We start from the raw sequence: 23590 nt of genomic DNA on the forward strand, positions 1-23590 counted from the left end.
AAGCTTGGTGGTAGTCAATGGCTTTGCTTTGAAGCAACTGTGCAACACTTCGAACGGGTGAATCACGACCCTAGGAGGGTTTACTCAGAAGCAAACCTCATTGCCAGCAACCGAGCTTATTCCCAGGAAAAGGTTCACTCTTTCGTTCTTCCCATAAAAATCAGTAGGATTTAACAGTGCTTAACAATGTTACCTACACTGCTTCCCCAAAACTAGGTCTTAGGTTTAATGCTAATAATCTCCCTGAAATAATTACACTATTATCACATGACGAACTCTGTGCACGTGTGCCCACAGAGAGGGCTCTGAGTGCCACCTCTGGCACCCGTACCATAGGTTCGCCACCACTGACTTAGAGCTTCTGCCTTCAGAGTATGGGGAGGAGCCATTTAGGTTAATAAACCTCTCAAATGACTCTTTAACAAACTATGTATCCTTTCTTATACCTGATAGTGAAAAGGAAATTTCCCCCACTTCTCTCCACCATGAAAAGGTCTTTTTGTATGGTTGGCTATTCTGAACTGCATGGCCATCTTGGACATGGTAGTTCTTCTGTATGAATTGTTGTAAAACAAAAAGGTTTTGGCCATACAAAATAGCAATTCAGGCTGTGCTGGTTTTAATTCCCAAAACAGTTGTTCCAAAAAAGAAACATATGAAGGTACTTTAGTGCTGTCAACAAACCTGTTCGAGACTTACCTGGTTGTTATACGCATCAGGTGCCAGCTTCTTGTAAGTGGGTGCCATCAGGGTTGAAAGAGTTTGCAAACTGGCCTCTAGTTTTTCTTCCTATTTTTACAAGGAGTAATTTTAAATGTTGACAGTCAAATTACACCATTTTAAATACCACCATAAATCTCAAATGTAACATATGCACTTCACAACAACTCTCTGTTACTCCAAAAAAGTCTTCAAAAGGACATAACATAATCAAAGGGATCTAATTCACACATGCAACTGGTATTCTTTCACTGTTATAAAAGAGCAAAATCTGATCTTCTCTCTAGGAGGAGGAAGCATGCCGCAGTTTATTCCATGAAATGATCTCACTGAACACATACACAGATAAATGTCCATAGCCACAGTCTAGTAAACGTGACTAAGTCTCAGTAAAAGCAACAGAATGAAATCTGTCAACAAACTAAAAACCTACTAATCTAAACTGTACTAACTAATTGTGCTAACTTTTAAACGGACTTTTAAATTTTTAAACAAAGCTAGGTTGTGCTTTGCAACTTGCAACATGGAAAAAATTATAAAACATGAAAACCACTCAAAATGTGTGTGGTATGTGTATCCCCCCCACTAATGTTACTTCTGAAGGCAAAAAATGACCTCCAAGAATTCATATGTTTAAAAACAAAAAAATGACCGCCAAGAATTCATACATTTAAAAACAAATTTGACCAGTGTTTAATTTTCTACCTAAAGACAAGCAAGGATGCCAGGCTGTCTAGAAAGGTCAGATCTGGAATACTCCCTCCTGCTTTGCCAGTCTTAACGTCTGGGAGCTCTCTGTATCTACTCAAAGAAAGGGGGTAAATTGCAGTTGCTGAGGACTTTTTCTTATATTCTTGCTTCATCAAGTCTAGGTTTTGTTAGCCATGGTGAGCTCTGACTAGCCCTATGTATCATTTAAAACCCATGTCACTACAACTGGGATGAAAGTGATGCAGTTGATTAGCTCTTACCTCTTTTGGGTCATCCCCTAATAATTTAAACTTCCTTGGGATTTTGCTTCTGGCAAATTTGCATCCATTGTAGTACATACTCCATGAACAACCGAAGGAAAAAGATGCACCACACGTCTCAGGGTCCAGCCCTTGGCAGGCACAAGTTCGTCTACAAAAGAAAAGATCTACTTTTGTAGCAAATGTACTAAATTACACGATGTCCATCAAAAACAACCAGACCATTAAGGGAATCATGGCTAACTTGCAGCATGGCCCCTGAACCACATCCTAGATATCATTGCACTGTAGAAAGTGAACTGAAGATGCTGCAGGAAGTGGATTAGACAGACAGCATGAGGGGAATTGCAGTAATGGATAGGAAAGGAAATTGGTTTTCTCCTTTTAACTCCTGCTGGTTAATCACTACATATAAATAGTAACATTAGTGAAAATGACAACCAAGGGAGCCAAACTGAATGGAAACTATTTTTTTATTTACACCACCAGTGATAACTAAAAATATATTCTTAACTTACTCTTCATTTAGAGCACAACGGCGGTTCGTGAGTGTGCCGTACTTCCTTAAAGTCTCTGAGAGTTCTGAATACAGCTTGTCTGCCAGGCTCTGTGGAATTCCTTCCCACACTAAGATCAGTACAACTATTACCGCTGTTTCACAGGTATGGCCTGCACGTTCTCGCACCAAACAAAGCAGTTTTTCTTCAGTGCTACCTCTACGAATCACCTGCATCCCCAGCAAAGAAAAAGAAAAGACTTAAAATGTGATTTCTGACCAAGTACAAACAATACAGTCTTGACTTTATTTAAAATCTCAATTGTGTCCTGATTGTACCACATACTCTTTCTTTAAACACTGAATCAGAATAAAATTGCCAGCCCGAGAGAGGGAGGTAATGGGAGTGAGGGAAATGACCTCATGCTGGTAGCTCACCGTCACTTCCAGCAAATGCCCAGAAGTATTGTTCCTGATGTGATGCTGTTGTGACATTCTAGGGCTTGGCGCAAGTTCATGGTAAAACCATAGAGCTTGGCTAAATCTTAGACTGACCAGAAGTACCATTGTGCCATTGGTATGATTCTGCTTTTCAGACATTTCCTATTCTGCTGGCCCCCCAAAGGCAGTGGGGAACATGACCATTGGAACTAAGGGACATCAATTCTGGGGATTCAGTCAAATAGCTGAGGTTCTGGATTTACTTATTAATCTTTAGTGTTGCAGTCAGTTTCTTAATGGTTTGTGCACAGAATCCCTTCCAGTGCAATCCTAGACAGGACAGCTAAACCAGAACCTTAGAGACCAACAAGTTTGAAGGGCATACATTTTTGAGAGTCAAAGCTCCCTTTGCAGTTTTCTGATGAATAATGGTTTGAACAGGGGTTTCTGAATAGTAGATTACCACCATTCTAACTGCAATGGTACATGACTCAGAAGGGAAGAAGAGTTTGGATTTACATCCTACTTTTCTCAATCATAAGGAGCCTCACAGCAGCTTACAAACTTCTTCCCTTCCTCTCCCCACAACAGGCACCTTGTGAGGTAGGTAAGGCTGAGAGAGTTCTGAGATAACTGTGACTAGCCCAAGGTCACTCAGCAGGCTTCCTGCAGAGGAGTGGGGAATCAAACCCGTCTCTCCAGATTAGAGTCCACTGCTCTTAACCACTCTGCCACACTGACGATTTAAATATTTACCTTAAACATTATCTTAGCCACATTCTTACCCATTTAGCAATAGGACATCCTTGAGCACTTTTTCCTTCCTTCCCGGTATACACAATCCTCTCGATTCTTATGGCACTGCCTTTCTGTCCATACCTTAACACAGATATTGAAAACATGTACAAATGAACATGAACATACGATTGTGGCAGGCACACTTTTGTTTACTAATTTCACCTCTAATCATGTTCCCCATTGTAGTTATTTGTGCTTGCCGTTATACTTTGAAAGAGAGAGTATGTATCGAAATAACCTCCATGTAAGAAAAAGAAAAAAAAATAGGAACTGCAGACAAATCAGTCTATAGCAGCAGTAGCTCTTCAGCCTTGCATAAAAATTGGGATTAATTTTTATGCTGCTTTCCATAGGTTTCATAACCAAGACACAGGCTGATGCGAAACAAAAGGAATAATGTTATGTAGTCTTTATATGGGCTATACATTTGAGTGTTGCTTTTTGAAAACATAATGTAATAATTTTTTGGCCAACTGAAGCTCTCCATTTCATGGACAAAAAACGTGTGGAGCGGAGCTCAGGAGAAGAATACTCCTCACAATACTCCTCACTTCTCACAATACTAGAACCAGGGGGCATACACTGAAAATGCTGGGGGGAAGAATTAGGACTAATAAAAGGAAACACTTCTTCACACAACGTGTGATTGGTGTTTGGAATATGTTGCCACAGGAGGTGGTGATGGCCACTAACCTGGATAGCTTTAAAAGGGGCTTGGACAGATTTATGGAGGAGAAGTCGATTTATGGCTACCAATCTTGATCCTCCTTGATCTGAGATTGCAAATGCCTTAGCAGACCAGGTGCTCGGGAGCAGCAGAAGCAGAAGGCCATTGCTTTCACATGGTGCATGTGAGCTTCCAAAGGCACCTGGTTGGCCACTGCGATTAGCCGAGAGCTGGACTAGATGGACTCTGGTCTGATCCAGCTGGCTTGTTCTTATGTTCTTATGTTCTTAAGAAACAGAAGAGAAGCAGGGGAGACTATGTGTTTTCTAGAAGTAGGCTTAACAAAATCTTCTTTTTATGTATTTTATGCTTACTGAAAAGTGAATAGCCTGCCATTCAGCCTTAAGGTTCTCAAGGCAGTTTACAACAGCAAAAACCAGATGTAAAATTGGTCAAGAATTCACATTTGACAAACGTTTGCTCAAACAGAAGAGAGGACAAATACAGAATTGGGGGGTAATTCAGAGGTGCAACACAGAACCTCTTTTGAGAATATCAGCTTTTAAATCTCCTTTCTGCATTGCCTTAAATTCCCCCCTTCCCTCTTGTTGCAATATTTGATAATGGCACAACACAGGCATGGATTGCTGATTTCAGCTTTTTCTCGCTGCCTGATAAGAAAGAAAATACAATTCTCCCGGAAATTGAATGAAGGTATGAGGATTCAGAAGATAATGGGGGAGAAAAAGGAAGATGAAACTGGTTTTTTTAAAAAATACCTTTTAAGATTTTATTACTGTTTTTTAAAAAGCCCTTAGACTTTGTCTTTAAAAGCATTTCATTCATTCTAAAAGGACAAAATAAACATTTCATAGGATTTTTTTTCATTCTCAAAATTTCTGTTGACAAACGAAAAGAAAATCCTCACTCTTTCCTGCTATACATTTTGAATGAATAAAACTTTATCTTGAAACACTATCTACTCAATTTCAATTTTTTAAAAAAACCATTGGAAAGCTTTTTTGTTTCGGTGCCTCCCCAATTTTCCCATCAGAAAACTGGAAAAAGTCTAAAAACAGAGGCCAACTTCCCCCCTGAATGTTCAGGTTTTTCATAGTTTTTCCAGTGCTCTGTCACTTTCCCAATTAGAACATGTCTCGTTATTTCTAAAAGGCATCTTGAATTGTTTTCACTTTTATATTCCTGAATTATCAATGCAGTGACTAACAACAGTACAGCACATATGTGATTTGCGGATGCCACCACAGGCTGCGGTTGCACAGCATGGCAAAGTTTGTGTGACAATAGTAATGTGACCAAAGAGTTCCCGAGTACATCTAATTCTAAAACACTGTGCACAACCTGCATAATGAAACCATAAGTTCATTTGTTGGCCGGCCATTGTGAAGAATGTATATGATTCAAAACTAAATAAAATCCCAGTTTTGCACATCTGGCTAATTTTCCGTGTTAAAACAACCCAACAAACAAACGACTTACTACGTCTCAAAGCTGAATCTGGTCACTTGTTTCCATGAGAAATAAAACAGACTTCAATAGATTTGTAACATAAACAAGGTGAATCCTATTTTTTGCCGCCTTTTCCTGCCTCCCTTATGTATTTTGGCATGCAGGTCCCCATTAGGGAATACTAGGTCACTGCCTGCTTTTACAGTCACTGCCAACCCTCCTGCTTGGCAGGCTGGTAAATGCTTGTTCCTGTTTGGATTTGCTGGCATCTATCTCAGAGTGGGCAGCTTATGACAGCAAACCAGTCAAATACTGTAACTCTCTGGTGAATAACACAGTGCCCAGTCTTGGCAGGGATGGGATAATCAGCCTACCAGTAATTAGCTGGGTTTTCTATTTGGTGCTCTTTATGTGCAAAAACTGGAAAAAATTTCTAACATGTGTAAATGAATAAACTTTCATTTGCTGTATGCGTTAATGCTCATTACCGTTCTTCCATCATTTCTCTAATAGCAGCCACATTAGGACCGGCTCCTAGGTGGGTATAGAAAGGACCTTCGTCTTTTTCGATAATCTGCTCTGTTTAAAAAAAACAATGAAACAAACAAAAAGTTCACATTCAGATTTCAAGCATTCCTTTACAAACTACATGGCAATGTTTTGTGTTTTGTTTATACCTCTAATTTGGACTACTTTGCATCAGATTTCTCAAAGAGACCTGCAGTGTTTCAAAATATATATCACAAATAGAAAAAATGTATCCCAGAACACCCTCTGCAGTGGTGGGATCCAAAAATTTTAATAACAGGTTCTGATGGTGGTGGGATTCAAACAGTGGCACATGCACCTCCAGTCCCTATTGGGCAGGGAGGTTGCTTTAGTAACCCCTTCTCGGCACTCAGAAAAAATTAGTAACCACTTCTAGAGAAGTGGTGAGAACTGGTTGGATCCCACCTCTGACCCACTGTTTGGTGTGTGGCAGATCATTCATGTGTGTAAAGTGCTGTCAAGCAGCTGTTTTTTTTTAAATTAGTTTATTAAATTAACAACAGACAATCAAGTCATCATTCCATCATTCAGCTGTTGACTTCAAGCAGCTGTTGACTTCTGTTGACCTTGTAGGGTTTTCAAGGCAGGAGACTAACAAAGGTGGTTTCCCACTGGTTGCCTCTGCACAGCCACCGTGGGTTTCCTTAGTGATCTCCCATCCAAGTACTAACAAGGGCTGACCCTGCTTAACTTCCAAGATCTGATGAGATCTGGCTAGCCTAGGTCATCTATGTCATCCAAACTGACAATTTATGTCTCTCTGTGTGTGTGCGTGTGTGTGTGTGTGCCAGTGGTGCTATTTTTTACCTTGACATAGAAATTTTATAGCCCAGTCCAAGTGCAAGTGGACTGGGCTATAAGTTTGAGACCTTTTGTTTCATCCAAAGCTGGCATCCAAGGAAGACATCAATTGAAAATGCAGGTGTAAAGAAAATATGATACATAGACCAAGTAAGATCTGAGCGGAGGCCTGTTTGGATGCTCCCCACTTTTCCCTCTGGTCTTACAAATGGCTGAAAGGAGAGTGTTCTTAGCTAGAGCTTGGTGGACTTATCAAGAATGTGAGCACCCTACCAGGTAGACTGTAATGATAAGAGGGAGGATTTTTTTAAATAAGGGGGATCCTCTGTTAATGATATCATTGTTGTGAAATGGGATGTAAAGGTGAAGCTAACTTTATGGAGACTTCTGTAGGGTTTATTAAATGTAAACTATAAATAAATAAAATTTCAAGGCAAGAGAAATTCAGAGGTGGTTTGTCTGCACAGCAACCTTTGGCTTCCTTGGTGGTCTCCCATCCAAGAACTAACCATAGCTGACCCTGCTTAGTTTCCATGCTTTGAAGAGGTTGGGCTTGCCCAAGCGGTCTGAGGTCCCTTCTGAACAGCAAATGTGCAGGATAAAGTAATCCATTTTCCTGTTTTTGCGCATGCATGCATCCAAGAAGGCAGCAATTGGCGCCCACGGAAACAATCAGGATTGCTGTCATGCCTTTGCATGGAGATGCGTCTATTTGTTTTAATTACTCCCCACCTATGCATAGCTACACAGGCATGCACAAATGAACCCCAACAGCCATGCCGATATCCCATGATATGACCATCTGCACCTTCATTGCTATGCAGATGCAAGCTGCAAAAAAAAATTTAAAAAAGGGAAAGGGAGGCAAATAAAGTACCTCCTGCCTGGCCGTTCGCTCGTGAGCGGCTGCAACACAGTATTTTTTTAAAAAAAGAATCGCTAGCTTAGCAATTAAAAAAACAGGTTAGGGGAAATAACACGGGGCAGACTCGTTTGGGGAAACCAGCCAACAGACAGGTTGCTGCCAATATTTGATAAGGAAAGTTCCTGGACCATCAATCCATTCCCATTTAAAAGGGAATGACGGATACCGTTAAGTAGGTCAGGAAGGAACTGATGTGGCTCAGTAGTTTCTGTTGTGAATTTCTCTAAATAGTAAATGATCTACAGGTGGCAGGAAATGTGAGAAATTAAGATTCCTACCAGGCTGAGATTTCTTCCCCAGAACATACAGTTTTAATACAGGCTCAAAGAAATAGAATATCCATATTTAAACCTATCTGGAAAGTTAGGATGGGACAGGGAGCTGATTCTTACGTGTAAGTTATAATAATAGAACTGAGTGAATTCATCCTAAACATACAACTTACTCACCAACACAGCTACATGATGGGAAATCGTACTGGGTTTTGACAGGTGTATCCAGTAGGTTTTTCACAGGGGTATCGAATAACTTGGAAGGAGACTCTAAAAAATGATTGAGAGCCGTCCCAGCAGTTCTCTTGGTTGGTGTTCTTTCGTTAGAATGAATTGCTTGTTGATCAAAAGAGGCTGTGTGGCTGCTGAAATCTGCAGCGGTGGAATTTCTTGACAGAATAGTGACGGGACCTGAAGTTTCAACCTTCACATGCTTCGGGGATTTGATAGTAAGAGACTTGTGATCAAAGAGCGTCTTGACCTGAATCTGCTTCAGCTGTTGCTCCATTGTTTCAATTATACTTTTTTGTTGCATGCTCTCACAACCGAAGTGCTGAACCTCTTGCTTAATTGTTTTCTTCCACGTTTTGTTTTCCACAGCGGATGGACGCAGGCAGACATTAGGCTTGGAGCCGGCTTCCACTTTGATGGATCTGTTCCCCATCCCAGCACACATCTCGGATTTGTTTTGATTGAGTTGTTCCTGCTTGTTTAAGATATGCCACCTAAGTGCAGCGTGCTTCTGAAAATCCCGGTGGGGTTGAGAAGGAAGGTGGCCCCCTCTCTGATCTAGTGTGTGGGATGGCGCTTGCTGATTATATGGTGAGTACCTTTGAGGCTGGCCACACACGTTGGCATTCAAGTTAGGATATCCCTGGGTCTGCCGGAAAGGTAGCTGTACACCTGAAGTCTGTGGTGACTGTGGCTTTTGCTCTTGATAGCACTGGGGCACATCATGTTTGGGGGTCATGCTATTTGGATAATACTGGATATACTGCAAGTCATGTGTTAGGTTTTCTGAAAAGAGTTCAGAGTTCATGCCAGGCTCTTTTTTCTCAGATGCTAAGTGCATGTTGTTTGGGTAGGAATGCTTCATGACAGTGTTTGCTTTAAAAGTGTTATTATAAAGGGAATCTTCATTGTTCATACTTGATACTCGGTCTGGTCTAGTCTGGGGGTTTTGTCCGGGGAACTCCGGCGATTTAAAATAATTGCTTGCTGGTTCAAAGCAGTCTTCTAATTTAAGCTGACTCAGGTGGGTCCCTCCCTGTTGCTGCTCTTGATTGCTGTTGGAGTGGGGAAAGGTCTGAGGGGCTTCTCTGGCCTTCATTTGCACTGTTTGCTGCTGGGGGTTCAAGGTGAGTTGTGTGCTCTGTGGCAGCTGCGTTGGCTGGGACTGGAGCATTTGTTGCAAAATGTGTGACTGTAGGAATGGTTCATTCTCCATTGGCGAAGAACGCAAGTGCTGCGGCTTCAACTGTGCCTCCAAAGACTGTTGAGTGCAGTGTTCGGCTGGGCTTGGGAAGTGAAAGTGCTTGGTGTTTTGTTGGTGTTTGTGGGACTTTATCAGAGGGTCCGTGTGGGTAGGTTGTGGTGAGTGCTTTTGGAACTGCACTTGCTGGTCAGCCGTAAAGTGAGGCGGCAGCTGTGTTGCCTCATTCTTGTATAGTGCGGGCACCGGTTCATACTGCAGAACGTTCTGCTGGCACGGCTGCCCCAAAAGCCCTTTGGAGATATCAGGGCTCCCAGAATACTGCCTTGGATGTGTCTGTTCACTCGAATTTGACTGGAGTTGAAGCATGGTCCTCAAAAGCGCCTCATTTGATTTGTGGGGTGAATCAGCAGGGTGAAGCTGAGAGGGAGCCATTCTTGCCCAAGGAGGTTGTGAACAAGGCTGTGATGGCTGCATCTGACAGTCTTTAGCCAGACCCTTTTCACTGCCAACAAGGGTCTCCTGGTTAATCTGGCCCAGTATATGTTGATAATGTTGTTGCATCTCTTTCCTATTTCCTAATATTCCTGAGTCTTGAACTTGAGGCTCCAAGTTTGGCTTCATTTCTTCTGGATACTGCTGCCTGATACCTGATGGCATCCCTGTGCTCACCAGATCTGCCTCACTGCCCATCTGTTGTGGAATCTGAACCTCTTTTTGAAGACCCTGTTGGGAACTAAGTGCTTGTTGGAGAAGGCCCGGAATTTGGGTTGCAAGCTGCCCTTGCTGGTGTTGCTGTTCTATATTCTCTTCTTCCCTCAAACGAATTTCTTCCTTTAAATTTCTTCCAGCCTCATAAGAATTAGGCCCGTCTGTAGCCCCGATGGCCAGAATATTGCTTATTTCTGAAGCTGAGGATGACGCTGCCCCAGGAGGTGGACTGAAAGAATCTTTCTTGAACATGGAGTGTTGCTGAAACAAAGCACCATTGTCTTCTGCTGGCTCAGGCAATATCTCTGAGCTGCGGTTTGCACCTTTCAGATTGTTGCTGGGATTTAGTGAGAAATCCTGATTGAGTAATGAGAAATTCTGGCCGGGACCTTGCTCCGCGCTTTCTGGGACACCCGTGTCCTCACCAGGGGACTGATGCGCATCTGCAGAATTTTGTTGCGGCAACTGTAGTTCTGGGTTCTGAAACGTGTAGCATGCTGGCAATATCAGTGTTTTATTGGAGTTTTCTGTACAGTGGACCTCAGCAGCCACGGCAGTTAGCACCTGAGGCAGCTCAGAGTTTGAGGTCTGTGGGGAGCTGATCTGCCCTGAGGTATGGGATGAATGTGGTGCCCCACAGGCCAACTCATTAGCAGCCCGAGTGTTTATGGCATTTCTGAGAGACGTCGTATTCTGCATCGCAATGGAAACGTGGTCTGGATTATACTGAGACAGTGTTTTCTCCAGAAGTTCACCACGCACGTTTTCCACAGGAGAGGCGGAAACGGTAGCACCATTACACATTGGCATTGCCTTGTTCTCGTATAACAAGGCAGTGTCCCCATTGTGGCAATTAATATTTTTGTTCTCCAGGTCATTCTGAACCTGGGGGACTTGTGGAGTTTCTGAAGCACCAGAGTTGTATCTTGAAGACTGTATAAGAACTGAAGCTGCATTTTTTTCTTCTGCAAAATCCGCCAAGTCGTTCTCGCTGCAGGAATTAGAAGCGTCTGGTGGATCACTGCTGCCTAAAGAGGACTCTTTTCCTTCTCTTGTGTCTTCATCTTGTCTCAGTTTCTTGTTCTGGTGGAGCACATACAGAGAAGGTTCACTAAAAGTGCGTTTTATTCCACCATTTTGCATATACCTGGCACAATCTCTCTTTTCCTGCAGAAGGTCCGGGCTTATTCGATTATTTACACTTCCTTTTGTGGCATGCTTCGTTGCAAGGTTGGTCTTGAAATGCAGGCACGAGTGGTTGCCATTGACCTCGTCGTGGGTCTTCTCTGCTAACGGGTTTCCATTCTGCAGCTTCACTGACAAAGGGTCTGCCTGGCAAACATGAGAAGGATGCGGTATTAGAAATGGGCTCAAACTACTCTCTTCAACATGGCTGGTTCTATCCTGTTCCATCTGGCCTATTTTAGGGCCATCCACAAGGCTGCCCTTTTATCGTATCTGAAAGAGAAAATGGGGGAGGGGGAAATCCATGTTTACTTTGTACACACCAAAACAAACTGCACCACATCCTCAAACAGTGCTTAAGCATCTATCAGAGCCATCTCAAGCAGATCCACTCATGTCTGATCAATGGTGCCTATGTTCAGGGAAGTGTTTTCAGTAAACTGCATACTGGAGGCAGAGTTAACCCTTCTCAGTCCACTGAAGTCAATGTCTTAGATGAGTGTAACTCTGCCCTATTAATCCCCAAATTTCCACTTTGTGGAGGCTGGTGGGGCTGAGAGAATTATGAGAGAGCTGTGACTACTAGCCCAAGGTCATCCTGCAGGCTTCATGTAGAGAAGTGGGGAAACAAACCTGGTTCACCAGATAAGAACCCACTCCTCTGCAGAGGAATGGGGAATCAAACCCAGTTCTCCAAATTAGAGTCCACCGCTCCTAACCACTATGCTGGCTCAACGTATCTATAAAGAGCCAAATGTACATTAAACATAATTGACATTTAGTTCAATTGAGCATTGCCACTTTAGTCATCTGTGACTCTCACAACCATAATGGTTCCCCTCAACTCTGTCTGCCTACAGACTACATGAAGATTTGGCCTACAGTCCAGTCCCAGATTCTGCATGTTAAAAAGACAGCCTTCACAGTGGTGTACATATACAGGCTCTTTCCATGTAAAGGACAAGAGGAATTTAAAGCTTACAGCAGGACCCCCCAAACTTTTTTTTAGCCTGTAGGCACCTTTGTAATTCAGACAAAAGGTTGTAGGTGCAACAATAAAATGACTGCCACAGGGCGCAGACCCAAACACAAAATGGCTGCTGCAGGAGGCAGAGGCATACAAACCCAAAGGCAGTCCAAGTACAGGGAAGAAGACAAGTAATTTACAAAATACACTGGGAAAGAGGAATGAGAGAACCAGGACAATCAGGAGTGAAGACACTTTTGGGCACCAGGTAAGGTATTAATGGGATCCCATTGGGGACTTCTGGCTTATGGTATAATTCAGTGGGATGGATCTGAAGGATTGCAAATGTCACCTTTAGTCCAACCCATGCCTTTATATCAGCGTGTTTCTTATCATTTTGTGAAACACCAAAGAAGTATTACTGTTTGGAAAATAAAGTACAATTTCATAAAAATTCCCATAAGCATGTCATCTTTTTCATGCAGACCCATAGATATTGGGGGAGGGGGCATGTGGGGGGGGGGGAGAAAGCCCCTTAGAAATACACTGTGCCCTCCTTCTGAATTTATCTCTTTTTGCTGTTCTGCAGTCTACATCTGGCCTGATGATGGTTTTATCTACATAATTCTAGACTGCTCGACGTGTGGTTTATGTGGTTTTTTATATCCTGGATTATTTTAATGGCTTTGGCTTGTTTTAAATATCCAACTTTCATTAAAAAACAAAGCTGGCCATGTAAGAAAAGACTGACTCCACTTACACAGAAATGGAACCAGACCTGCTGGCACTTAATACTGAAAAGATCACAGGGCAGCTTTTATGCTAACTCCAGGGAGAAAGCCCGAGGCACTGGAGAATAATGAATGTCCAGTCTCACTCATCATAATCTCTTTTAATTGTTGAAGGCAAATCACCTTGCTGCAACTGACTCATGTGTGCATCTGAGCATAACCGGGATGTTTTTACTCATCAATGAATTACTATTGTCTTACCCATGTCCTCATCCCCATTGAAATCTTGAAAAATTTAAGATGGCACAATAAGAACATAAGAACAAGCCTGCTGGATCAGACCAGAGTCCATCAAATCTAGCACTCTGCTACTCGCAGTGGCCCATCAGATGCCTTTGGGAGCTCACATGCAGGATGTGAAAGCAATGGCCTTCTGCTGCTGTTGCTCCCAAGTACCTGGTCTGCTAAGGCATTTACAATCTCAGATCAAGGAGAATCGAGATTGGTAGCCATAGATCGACTTCTCCTCCATAAATCTGTCCAGGCCCCTTTTAAAGCTATCTGGGTTAGCAGCCATTACCACCTCCTGTGGCAGCATATTCCAAACACCAATCACAAGTTGCATGAAGAAATATTTCATTTTATTAGTCCTAATTCTTCCCCTCAACATTTTCAGTGTATGCCCCCTGGTTTTAGTATTGTGAGAAAGAGAGAAAAATTTCTCTGTCAACATTTTCAACCCAATGCATTTCTACCACAATGCTTAAGCTTACTTAAACTACTGCATGTATTACTACAGAAAAGGGAGTTCTTCATTGCCAGGGGCTAACACAGCATTATATCGTGGCCATTTTAAGCTCTCAATACCAAAAAAATCAGATTGTTGGGAGAATCCAAACATCTTTGAAGATAATGTCCACTCATATATACACTAAATATGTTCATCCCAAAAAGAATTCGAGGCAATTTCTGAATACACTGAATGCTAGGAGTGGTGAAAAGAACTATCTGGGCATGTGCAGAATTCCTCTCCCTGATTAATCACATATGCCTACTTTCCTGGTATTAAGAGAGGAATTCCTAAGATGAAGTAATCTACAGGCAGGAGTAACTGGAATCTCTAACCTTAATAACTGAAGCACGGATTAATTGCATTCAACTTTTATAACATGAATGTACTCAACAGGTGATGATGTAACAGCTATCAATATAAATATGAGACATCAACAGAGAGTTGCTAGAAAGACATAGCTGATAGCCTGTACAGCTGATGGTACGCAATGCAACATAGACACTAACTTCACAAACCAGATAATTCTGTCATGACTAAAACACTGTAGGTAATCTTGTTACATAACACTATGTATTTAAGTGGACATTTGAATTCCAATGGATGTTAAACTATTTTTGTGTGAATGGGGAGTCCTATAAAAATAACAAAGGAATATACCAAGGACAGTTTAAGTGTTTCATATTTATTGCATTTTAATAGTGTGACTAGTCAAACAGTTTTGCAAACTCATGAATTTAAAACTAGATTAAGCAATTATTTTCTCTAACATTACAAATTCAAAAAACCATCTGAGTCCAGTATTATTATTATTATTATTATTATTATTATTATTATTATTATTATTATTATTATTATTATTATTATTATTATTATTATTATTATTATTATTATTAATTAAACTTGCTATACCGCCCTATCCCCGGAGGGCTCAGGGCGGTGAACAACATAAAATCATACAAAAAAACATAAAAATCTTAAAACAGGTACATTCTACAATAGGGCCCGCGAGACCCATATACCACCCTCTTCCAAAAATGAGGAGGGGTCCCAATGATGTTAGGGGACCCTACTAGCAGGGTGGGCGGGGCATTATCGGCGGCTGGACTCTCCAAAGGCCCGGTGGAATAATTCGGTTTTACAGGCCCTGCGGAACTCTCCAAGGTCCTGCAGGGCCCGAATAGCTGGTGGTAATGTGTTCCACCAGGCCGGTGCCAGGGCTGTGAAGGCCCTGGCCCGTGTGGAGGCCAGCCGCGTCATCAAGGGGCCAGGGATCTCCAGTAGATTCGCCTCTGCTGATCGCAGAGGACGAGCCGGGACATATGGGGTAATGCTGTAGAGACCAACTAGAGTTTCAGGGTATAAACCACTGTTAGCCTGACCTTGCTTGGGAAACAGTGGGGTAAAAATCAATCAATCAGTCAATCAATCAGGCAGGCAGTCAGGGAAACAAGCAAATAATACTTTTGAGAGTCAAAGCCCCTTTCCTTAGACATGAACCATTTTGCTACAGACCAACACAGTTACCATATGAAACAATGTCCAAAAAAGTTCTCTTTGCTGCATCAAGATACATGAATGGCTAACGTTTTGTGGGAAGTGTCAGATTTAAAGTAAAGTTCATTTGCAATAGCAGAAAAAAGTTTCCTGGCAAAGATGTGCCACTAACATAGCACACAAATATCCACTGATACCCAACCCCAACATACAAAAGTCTACAAAGCAAAACACTATGCATATGATGCTTCAGTATTGAAGCACATATTATATAGTTCAGCATCAAGTCCATGTTGGAACATTTGGCTGCAGCAACACCCCAAAGACTATTTCTTTTTGACTCAACATTTGTTGTCATTTTCAGGGAAGACAAATATCTGGGAACTTCTTTCTGTCACAAACAGCATTTTGTGTTTGTATTACAAAAAATTTCACCTGTCTCCAATTCAACAAAAATAAAGTTGTCAACTGACACTAGATGTTCCCATTCAGTTTCCTTGTTGTCTTTTAAGACAATAACATTTTCCATAGAGGCACCCTCTCTTGTGCTCTGATAAAGGATACCATGAATTGTCTCATATTGACACATCATGTTGTTTCTATGCCTTTCACTGGATTTATGTTTGGAAACATCCTGTCAAAGCTTCTTTTCCCATTCCTTCATGTTATCTTAGCAATGAGTAAACATGTTTTCTTCAGAGCAGAAGTGTTGAGTGTTGTGCGCTTCTATCTGTCCTCTCAAAATCTTGTTTTTCTCCAGAGCCAGAAAGAGAGAGATGCTGAAGAAAACTTGGTAGAAGTTTTTAAGTGCTTCAAGAAACAGGGTTGGGTTGAGCAAAGAAACTTCCCTGATTCTGTCCCCTTCTAAACCCTCAGAAGTGGCTGTTAATCAGTCAACCTTTAAAAGGCTTCAATTACTAAATGTATTAACATATGATTACCTTTCATCTGAAAGCAAGAATTTATGAACTGAATATTAAATCCACATGGAAGAGGCCAACCTCATCTGATATTATGTTAGTCATATGTCTTTCATTACCCACAAACATTGTTGCCTGTAAAAACATTTCACGTCGTATCGCATTCAATAGTTAACTGCAAGACAATGATACAGGTAGAACATACAGATATTTTTCATTTGATAAGGGAAGCCTTATGAAGAAACTTTTGTTACTTTCAAGATCATGATGACCAAATTTGTCAGGCAAGAAAGATCTGTTCATCCATTTGTTTTACTTTTCATTTATCTGGTATTTTCATGTTAGTATTAAAGAAATGTTTTGTGTTGTACACTTACAGAGACCAACAAATTTCAGTTTTAAGTTCCTGAGGTAAAAAAAAAGGTGCCATGACAGCAAAAGCTTTGTGTATTATTACAAAACATACCCAAATAATTTCAAGTGCGCTCTTCTCTGCAGATCAAGAGATAAGACTTTAGGGGACCTTATACACAAGACATTGCACCCTGCAATGTAATGGACCCAAGTCAACTTAAATGTATTTATTTATTTATTTAACACAATTGTATCCTGCTTTTTTACCCAGTTAGGGCCCTGGGAAGCCTTTGGTTCCAGCCCTGAAAACATCTTGGATGTCTTGGATATTCTTTGCTAATGTAAGACCTGAAATTCTGTATGAGGTAGAAGTACTTGCTTGTGACACACCATATTGCTAAAGTGCCGTGAACAGAGCCCATCCAGTAACTGTCTAGTCCTGTTTTCATACTGACCTTTTCAAAAGTCACAAGTCCTGGCACAGATAAATATGTTTTTCTAATTGCTTGATGATTCTCTTCCCCTTTAGGGTTTCCATAAGCAGCCCCCCCCCCGAGTTATTTTTAAATTTGCCTTTTGACCTGATATTTAATTCAAGTAGAACCTGTGTCTTTTGTATAGACTTGCCCCCAAACATCCCCCAGTGCATAATCTTTTCTCCTAATACTGTCCTCTCATCCAAGTGTTCACACTCTGAATCTCTCCCTGCCTAGCTAGTCTAGTACATGGAATGGGTAACATTTCTACTATGGACATCCTGGACTTTAACCTAGCACCTATGTTTTTTGTTTTGTTTTTGTTTGTTTTTTGTTCTCTAGGACTTTACTATTATGTTTCCAAACACTGTTGGTGCTGCCACGGACTACAACGGCTGCTACCCCTTGGCACAACCTGCCACTCACTCCCAATAGCACATAAAGCCTTTGACCTAGGTCCTAGGCAATCAAGTTACCACACAATCCAAACATCCATCTAACTGCCAGCCATCTCCATTCTAAGGACTGATTGTCCCACAACCAAAAGCTCCTTTCCAATCCTAAAGGGGTATCCTCAGCATCAGAGGATATTAGGTCACCATCTGAGGAACATCTTTTCTAATACATAATTTAAAATTTTCAGATTTTTACATCAACTATGGGTAACACAAGGCATTGTACAGCATGCTTCAGACTGGCCATGTTGCAACACAATATACATTCAGAGAATTTCAGAGAGAACATCGGACTGTGTTAGGCATGTTGGCAAAAAGACTATTAAAGGATTTTATGAAAAAGATTTTGATATATGCTTGACTTCAATAACACTGGGTTCAGTGCAGCCATGCTAATTGAGAATCAAGGTGGATTACAAAAAATATTTTAAAAATTGATCAAGCCACACAAAATACACAATGAACAATACACCAGTACTAGGATTACAGAAACAGAAAACAATGCCAAAAAATGGTCGAAGGCATAATGCAGAATGTGGGTTACAAAGGTAGAAGAGAACGAACTCAATAAAGGCTGTAACTGACTACAATCCTATTCCCTTATAAAAGTGAACTTTTGAACTGTTTCATTATGCAACAGTTTTAATCCCTTTATAAGAATGCCCTCTTGAACATTGCTGTTTTGAACACTCTGAGAAATTACAGAAGTGTGGGGACCTTCCTGACCTTCTCAGGCCATTCCACAAGAATACATGTGATTGGGTAGCTGCTATTTTATACCTGCTAGGCCCAGATAAAAAGTTTTGCTGATTGACACTTATTATATGTTAATGTCCCCTGCCCCATGCACCAAAGCTCGATGTCTTCCAGTGTGCATGTGCCCTGATCCTAGCTCCCCAATCTGCCAGCTTGATGCCTCAGGCTGTTGCTAGACTTCTTGACAGCTGATGATGTCAATTGATGTCCTCCTTCCCCCTCAGTCTGCCTGAAGCTGTTGGGGGTCAGCTGGGCAGGAATGATGCTGGGCACCTTGTTTGCTTGACTGCTTTCTACATAGCATAGCTCCAAGGCTCAGAGGGAAGTTCAAGAGTCCTGCCAGGTATCCGGGATGTCACCATTACATTTCCAAGGGTGTGGGATTTGGTCACTGTGGTTTCCTCCAGGTAGGTGGTGGGATGGAGCAAAAACGCTTGAGTATCTGGCATATTGTTAAACTGGCAAATCCCATTGCCCATCAGTGTTGGATAATAAATCTTTTATTTTGTTGTCTTCCATACCCTTTTACACTGGAATAACTGTGCTTCTTCCAAAGGAACTTTGCTCAAGCAGAGGTTGAGGGTTTCTATCTTTTTCAGTAACTGTGCTTGAGCACAGTCACTTACCACCTTTACTTTTTTGTTTCCACCAAGTGTGATTTATTAGGAATTCAAGGCACATCAAGAGCATCTGTGAAGCAATTATTGCATCTAGGACCAATTCTGCAGTCTAATCCATCATAATTATGACTGGCCTTCTTGAAGTCGTCATGATGCATGACTTAGAACAGCACATTAGTGTGCAAATGGATGAGGATCTTATTTGTCCAATATGCATTTTAAGTAATTCCACCCACACCAATTGACACTTTGTGGCACATGGAAATGTTGATATATTGCTTTTCTCATATGGGGCACAAACTATAAATACCAAGTTAGGCATATGTTGCTATTACTGCTTTTCGAAGAGGGCCAACTGTTTCTTTTTAGCATGCCCTCAAGTGTCCACATTGTGAAGATTACAAAACAAGCCCAGTTTCTCTCCCTCCCTCTCGCTCTCTCATTTTTACAAACTATTATTCAAGGCCTTTGCAAACAAGGCAATGGGCCTGCCGAAAGAAATTCTCTCTTGTGACCTTTACCTTTTTACAATGCTACGAACAAATTCTGCTCACAATGCCACCTTAGTTTCAGTACCCAGGTACTATTTTGCTCAGTACTTTTAATTTGAAGAATCCTTTTCAATTACAGATATACAGGTTACAAAAGCATGCACTGGAAGATTTATATCCCTAACACACCCTTTGGCTGCAAAACAGCTCCTTGAGAACTTTTTTGTGTGTGTAAATACTGAAACTGGGTATAAATGATAGGGAACCAACCACTGTTCTTAAAACCCACATTTGCATCCAACACTGTGTGAAACAGTGGCAGAGCTACAATGGGCAGGGGGAGCCCTGTCCCGGGTGCACACCATTAGGGTTACATGGAGGATGTTTGTTGTGAGGGGGGAAGGGCAAGGAGATTGTAAGCCCCTTTGAGTCTCCTACAGGAGAGAAAGGGGGGATATAAATCCAAACTCCTCTTCTTCTTCTGCAGCTGGCTTCTAAGTGGATCTGGGTTTAAATCGCTTGACAGCTGATAGTAGATGGCAGTGTCTGGTCAAAACATGGAACATGCTGCATAAAAGGGACTGAGTAGCCTTTTCAGTGAGTTCTTTCCATGAAAGAAGACCAGCATCAAGGATGGGGAGAAAGACTCAAAAGACAGATATATATGATTACCTTCTGGCCTTGCTGTAGAACTCTGCATTCCTTTATTTTGCAGGATTCTGCAGCTCTAAGCGACAAGGCCAGTAGGCATACACAAAGATTACCAAGTCCAATATGCACATCACATGCCATAAAGTCTCTTGACCCTGAAGGAACCACTTAACTCTTCTTTCTTTCTTTCTTTCTTTCTTTCTTTCTTTCTTTCTTTCTTTCTTTCTTTCTTTCTTTCTTTCTTTCTTTCTTTCTTTCTTTCTTTCCATGTTATTTTCAAAACTGTAAATGTACCAACCAACCATTTCCTGAATTATCCATGTCTTGACTGTCCCAGAGATCATATACCTTCTGATGATCTTTTTAAAATCCTTTTAAAAAGCCATTTTGATATCATTACCAATTTATCTTCTAGTTCCTGGCTTTAATTTTTGTTGGAATGTCTAGTCCTTTCACAATCCATAAAATTCTTCATTCTTTTCAAGTTTCCATCCATCACTATTTCAGTGTTTACAATGGTGCACAGATTTTTCTTAGGTTTTTCCATTCAAAAGTTGCTAGTTTGTTCCCCTTTTATCACTGTATCTTTAACGCATTTTAAAAACTGAAGAAATTAGATGTATAAATAATAGTTGAATATTCTGGAACATTATCTTCCCCTACTAGAAAGACAAAGGCAGGAAGATAATTTTATGCAGAAAGACTGAAAAGCAGACAGAACCAGACTGCTCCTAAGTTTGCTTATTCATATGCCAACCTTCCATCCAGTATTCAATCCACAAAGTGGCTTACCACACAATTAAATGCTGCTTTTAAGTTGCGTAGAAACTCTTCAAACCTGAGCCCTGCCTGAAATGGCTTACAAAATGCCTCCTACTGCTACCTTTCTAGCCCAGAAATTCTACAGGCAGGAGACAGTAGCTTCTCCTTGTTGCTGTTCCACTTGTGACATTGGGGGTGCTACTACCTTTATTGGAAAGACAATTTCTCTTTTGTCTAAGCTGATGGAAAGCAGCTTACAAAATTAGGACCTCCATGTTGGTTCCAGAATAGCCTGTTAGTCCTTGGACTGATGTTCCAGTGAAACATCTTCTAGGATTGAACAATTCTCAGGATTTGTTAATGTGAAAACAGAGTGCATCTCTTTTGTAAATATTTATGTACATCATAATATTTTATAGTGTTGCTGTGACTAATTTGAAATACACTCTGGTACCTTTAGCTCATGCATTTCTACTCTTCATGGTCCACAATTCGCTGTTACCTATGACAGTGCATGCATCAGGTAGTAGCTAAGCTGTACATTTTCTGGCATATAAATGTTTACTCATCTGGAGTTTTTTGTAGATATTTGTGAGTGTGTTTTGTTCAGTAAAATTTTAGAGAGATTGGCAAGGGCAAAATAAAATTGGAAGATGTAATCCAGTTGCCTAGGGTACATTCAAGAATACATGCTGGAGAAAGACAGGTGTCCAGTTTTTTTATGGAAACACTGTCACAGTAGCATACCAAGCATAGCAACCGTCAACAGGAAAGCAATTCAGAAGCATGGTCTTTCACCAGCAACTGTTGTACAGTAACTGCAGAGAAATTCATCGCTGGTATACTGAAGGATTAACGGGCTGGAATACAGCTGTACACTGATGGCCCAGTGTTGTTGTTTTTTCCATTTCTATCCACTCCTCTGAGGATTCTGTCCTGAGAATTCTTGGAGAGTCAAAGATTATGGCTCTCACTTATTCCATTTCCATTCAAAGCACATGGCCTCCTTGTTCAGCTTTGAGGGCAAGTTTCATGAAAAGCTGGGGCAAAATCTCCCCCCCCCCCCACACACACACACTGCAGCTGAATGAAAGTAGAAAATTGGCAGACTGCCTTTTACCTTTAGTAACAAGTTCTGGTCTTCACCAACTAAGGCTCAGAGCCGGGGTTTTTAAACAGTTCCATGGGGGACTTCAATACTCCCCTCCCCACCTCACGTTCCTTTTAAAATATTTTTTCAAAGCTTTGCAAGCAGCGTGTCTGACTTTGTTCTGGCAGGCTGCCATCTCCTGCCAACTCCGTGCAGCTCCTAATCTTCCGCAGTACCTGAAAACCCAATTAGATTTAGTATAACTTTAGCTGGCTAAAGAAGGGCTGAGTTGCTTCCTATGTTTTCAGATATTAAGGGAGACATACCAAAGGTTAATGAAAAATGACCCTTTGTCAGTTTTTCCACAGAGTTCCCCTTCATAGCCTGCCAAAAGTCAGTCAGAAGATTTTATATCACAGATTGATAATTGTCTGCCCTTAGCATGGATGTAACTATTGGGGCACAAAAGAATCAGTGTGGCTAAAATGGATTACTTTTTTTTAATAAAAAGGGTTTTGACAGAGGCTTGGGTGCAGAGTCTGAATAAGGCTTTTATGAGGCAACTAGATAACCCCCCCCCCCTTTCAATTCTGGAGGGAAAACACCCAGCAGTCTCATACAGGATATTAGGATGAATAGAAGCATTAATCTTATGTTTTTGCTCAGCCATCAGTTATTAGGTGATTTTGGTCAACTGGGTATTAGATTTATTTTCAAATCAATAAAATACTCTGAAAACGAGATTCGATAGACACATAAACTATGGCTTATGGCTGCTAACCATTGCCTGGAAGAGCAGTTATTAAAGTGATTATTCCATTTACTTACTCTAAAGTAGTCATCAGAACACACACTTGCGGGTTTCTACCTTGGAAGCCAAGTTTGATAAAAGGCAAGGAAAAAATGTCACATTAATGTTTTGGTCAAATTTCTTGAGAGTTTTGTATTCAGACTGAAAACTAGTGGTTAATAGTCCTGAAAGAAATGCAATTTATGCACTTCTACAACTTAGCTTATGGCAGTTGCAATAAAATAAAATAAAAACACAACAAAAACTCACCGACAGATAAAGATCCCAAGCTGCATTTTAACATTTGATTAAAATTAACAGCTGTTTTTTTAAAAAAAATGGAAAAAATGGGGTAGTCAGAGAGACTAATTATTAATTAAATATTTTAAAACTTTAAATAAAAACACATTTCCTTTGAATGCATGTAGATATTCCATTTTGGGCTTCCCAAGAATGAGCAAATAACATCAGTGTTCCCTGATAATTTTATAAGTAAGAATAAGTTTAAAGAAGAGAAAAATGTCCACTGGACAAAATGATGTTTCTATATATAGCAAATTCTCCACTGAACAATTGTCCTCTGGTTTTATTCCACATCTGCATTGCAAAGGTTTGTGGTTTTAATCCACAAGAATTCCATATGTCTCACAGATACAAGGTCAAGCTGAAAGCCTTTTCAGATGTGTGCATCTGGAACTGGAGTCTATGCACAGATTAAAATTATGCTGGTCTACTGCCCACTCTGCTGCCTACAAGACTCAATGAGTAAGCTCACAGGAAGTGGTTTGGGACCTGATGTTTG

The 23590-nt window shown here is 41.0% G+C and overlaps 1 protein-coding gene across 2 annotated transcripts in view; it reads right to left on the bottom strand.

Annotated features, from left to right (window-relative positions):
* TET2 (tet methylcytosine dioxygenase 2) overlaps positions 1-23590 on the bottom strand; it is a 70589-nt gene that overhangs the window by 6723 nt on the left and 40276 nt on the right. For both annotated transcript variants that reach the window (XM_048509700.1, XM_048509699.1), the window contains exons 2-7: positions 8288-11711; positions 6052-6142; positions 3414-3507; positions 2210-2418; positions 1692-1842; positions 700-789 (exon numbers count right to left, since the gene is read on the bottom strand). In XM_048509700.1, the coding sequence (XP_048365657.1) occupies positions 700-789; positions 1692-1842; positions 2210-2418; positions 3414-3507; positions 6052-6142; positions 8288-11666 (4014 nt within the window). In that variant the 5' untranslated portion in view covers positions 11667-11711. The remainder of the gene's footprint in view (positions 1-699; positions 790-1691; positions 1843-2209; positions 2419-3413; positions 3508-6051; positions 6143-8287; positions 11712-23590) is intronic.

This window comes from Sphaerodactylus townsendi, linkage group LG10 (assembly GCF_021028975.2).
Source record: "Sphaerodactylus townsendi isolate TG3544 linkage group LG10, MPM_Stown_v2.3, whole genome shotgun sequence".
Lineage (NCBI taxonomy): Eukaryota > Metazoa > Chordata > Lepidosauria > Squamata > Sphaerodactylidae > Sphaerodactylus > Sphaerodactylus townsendi.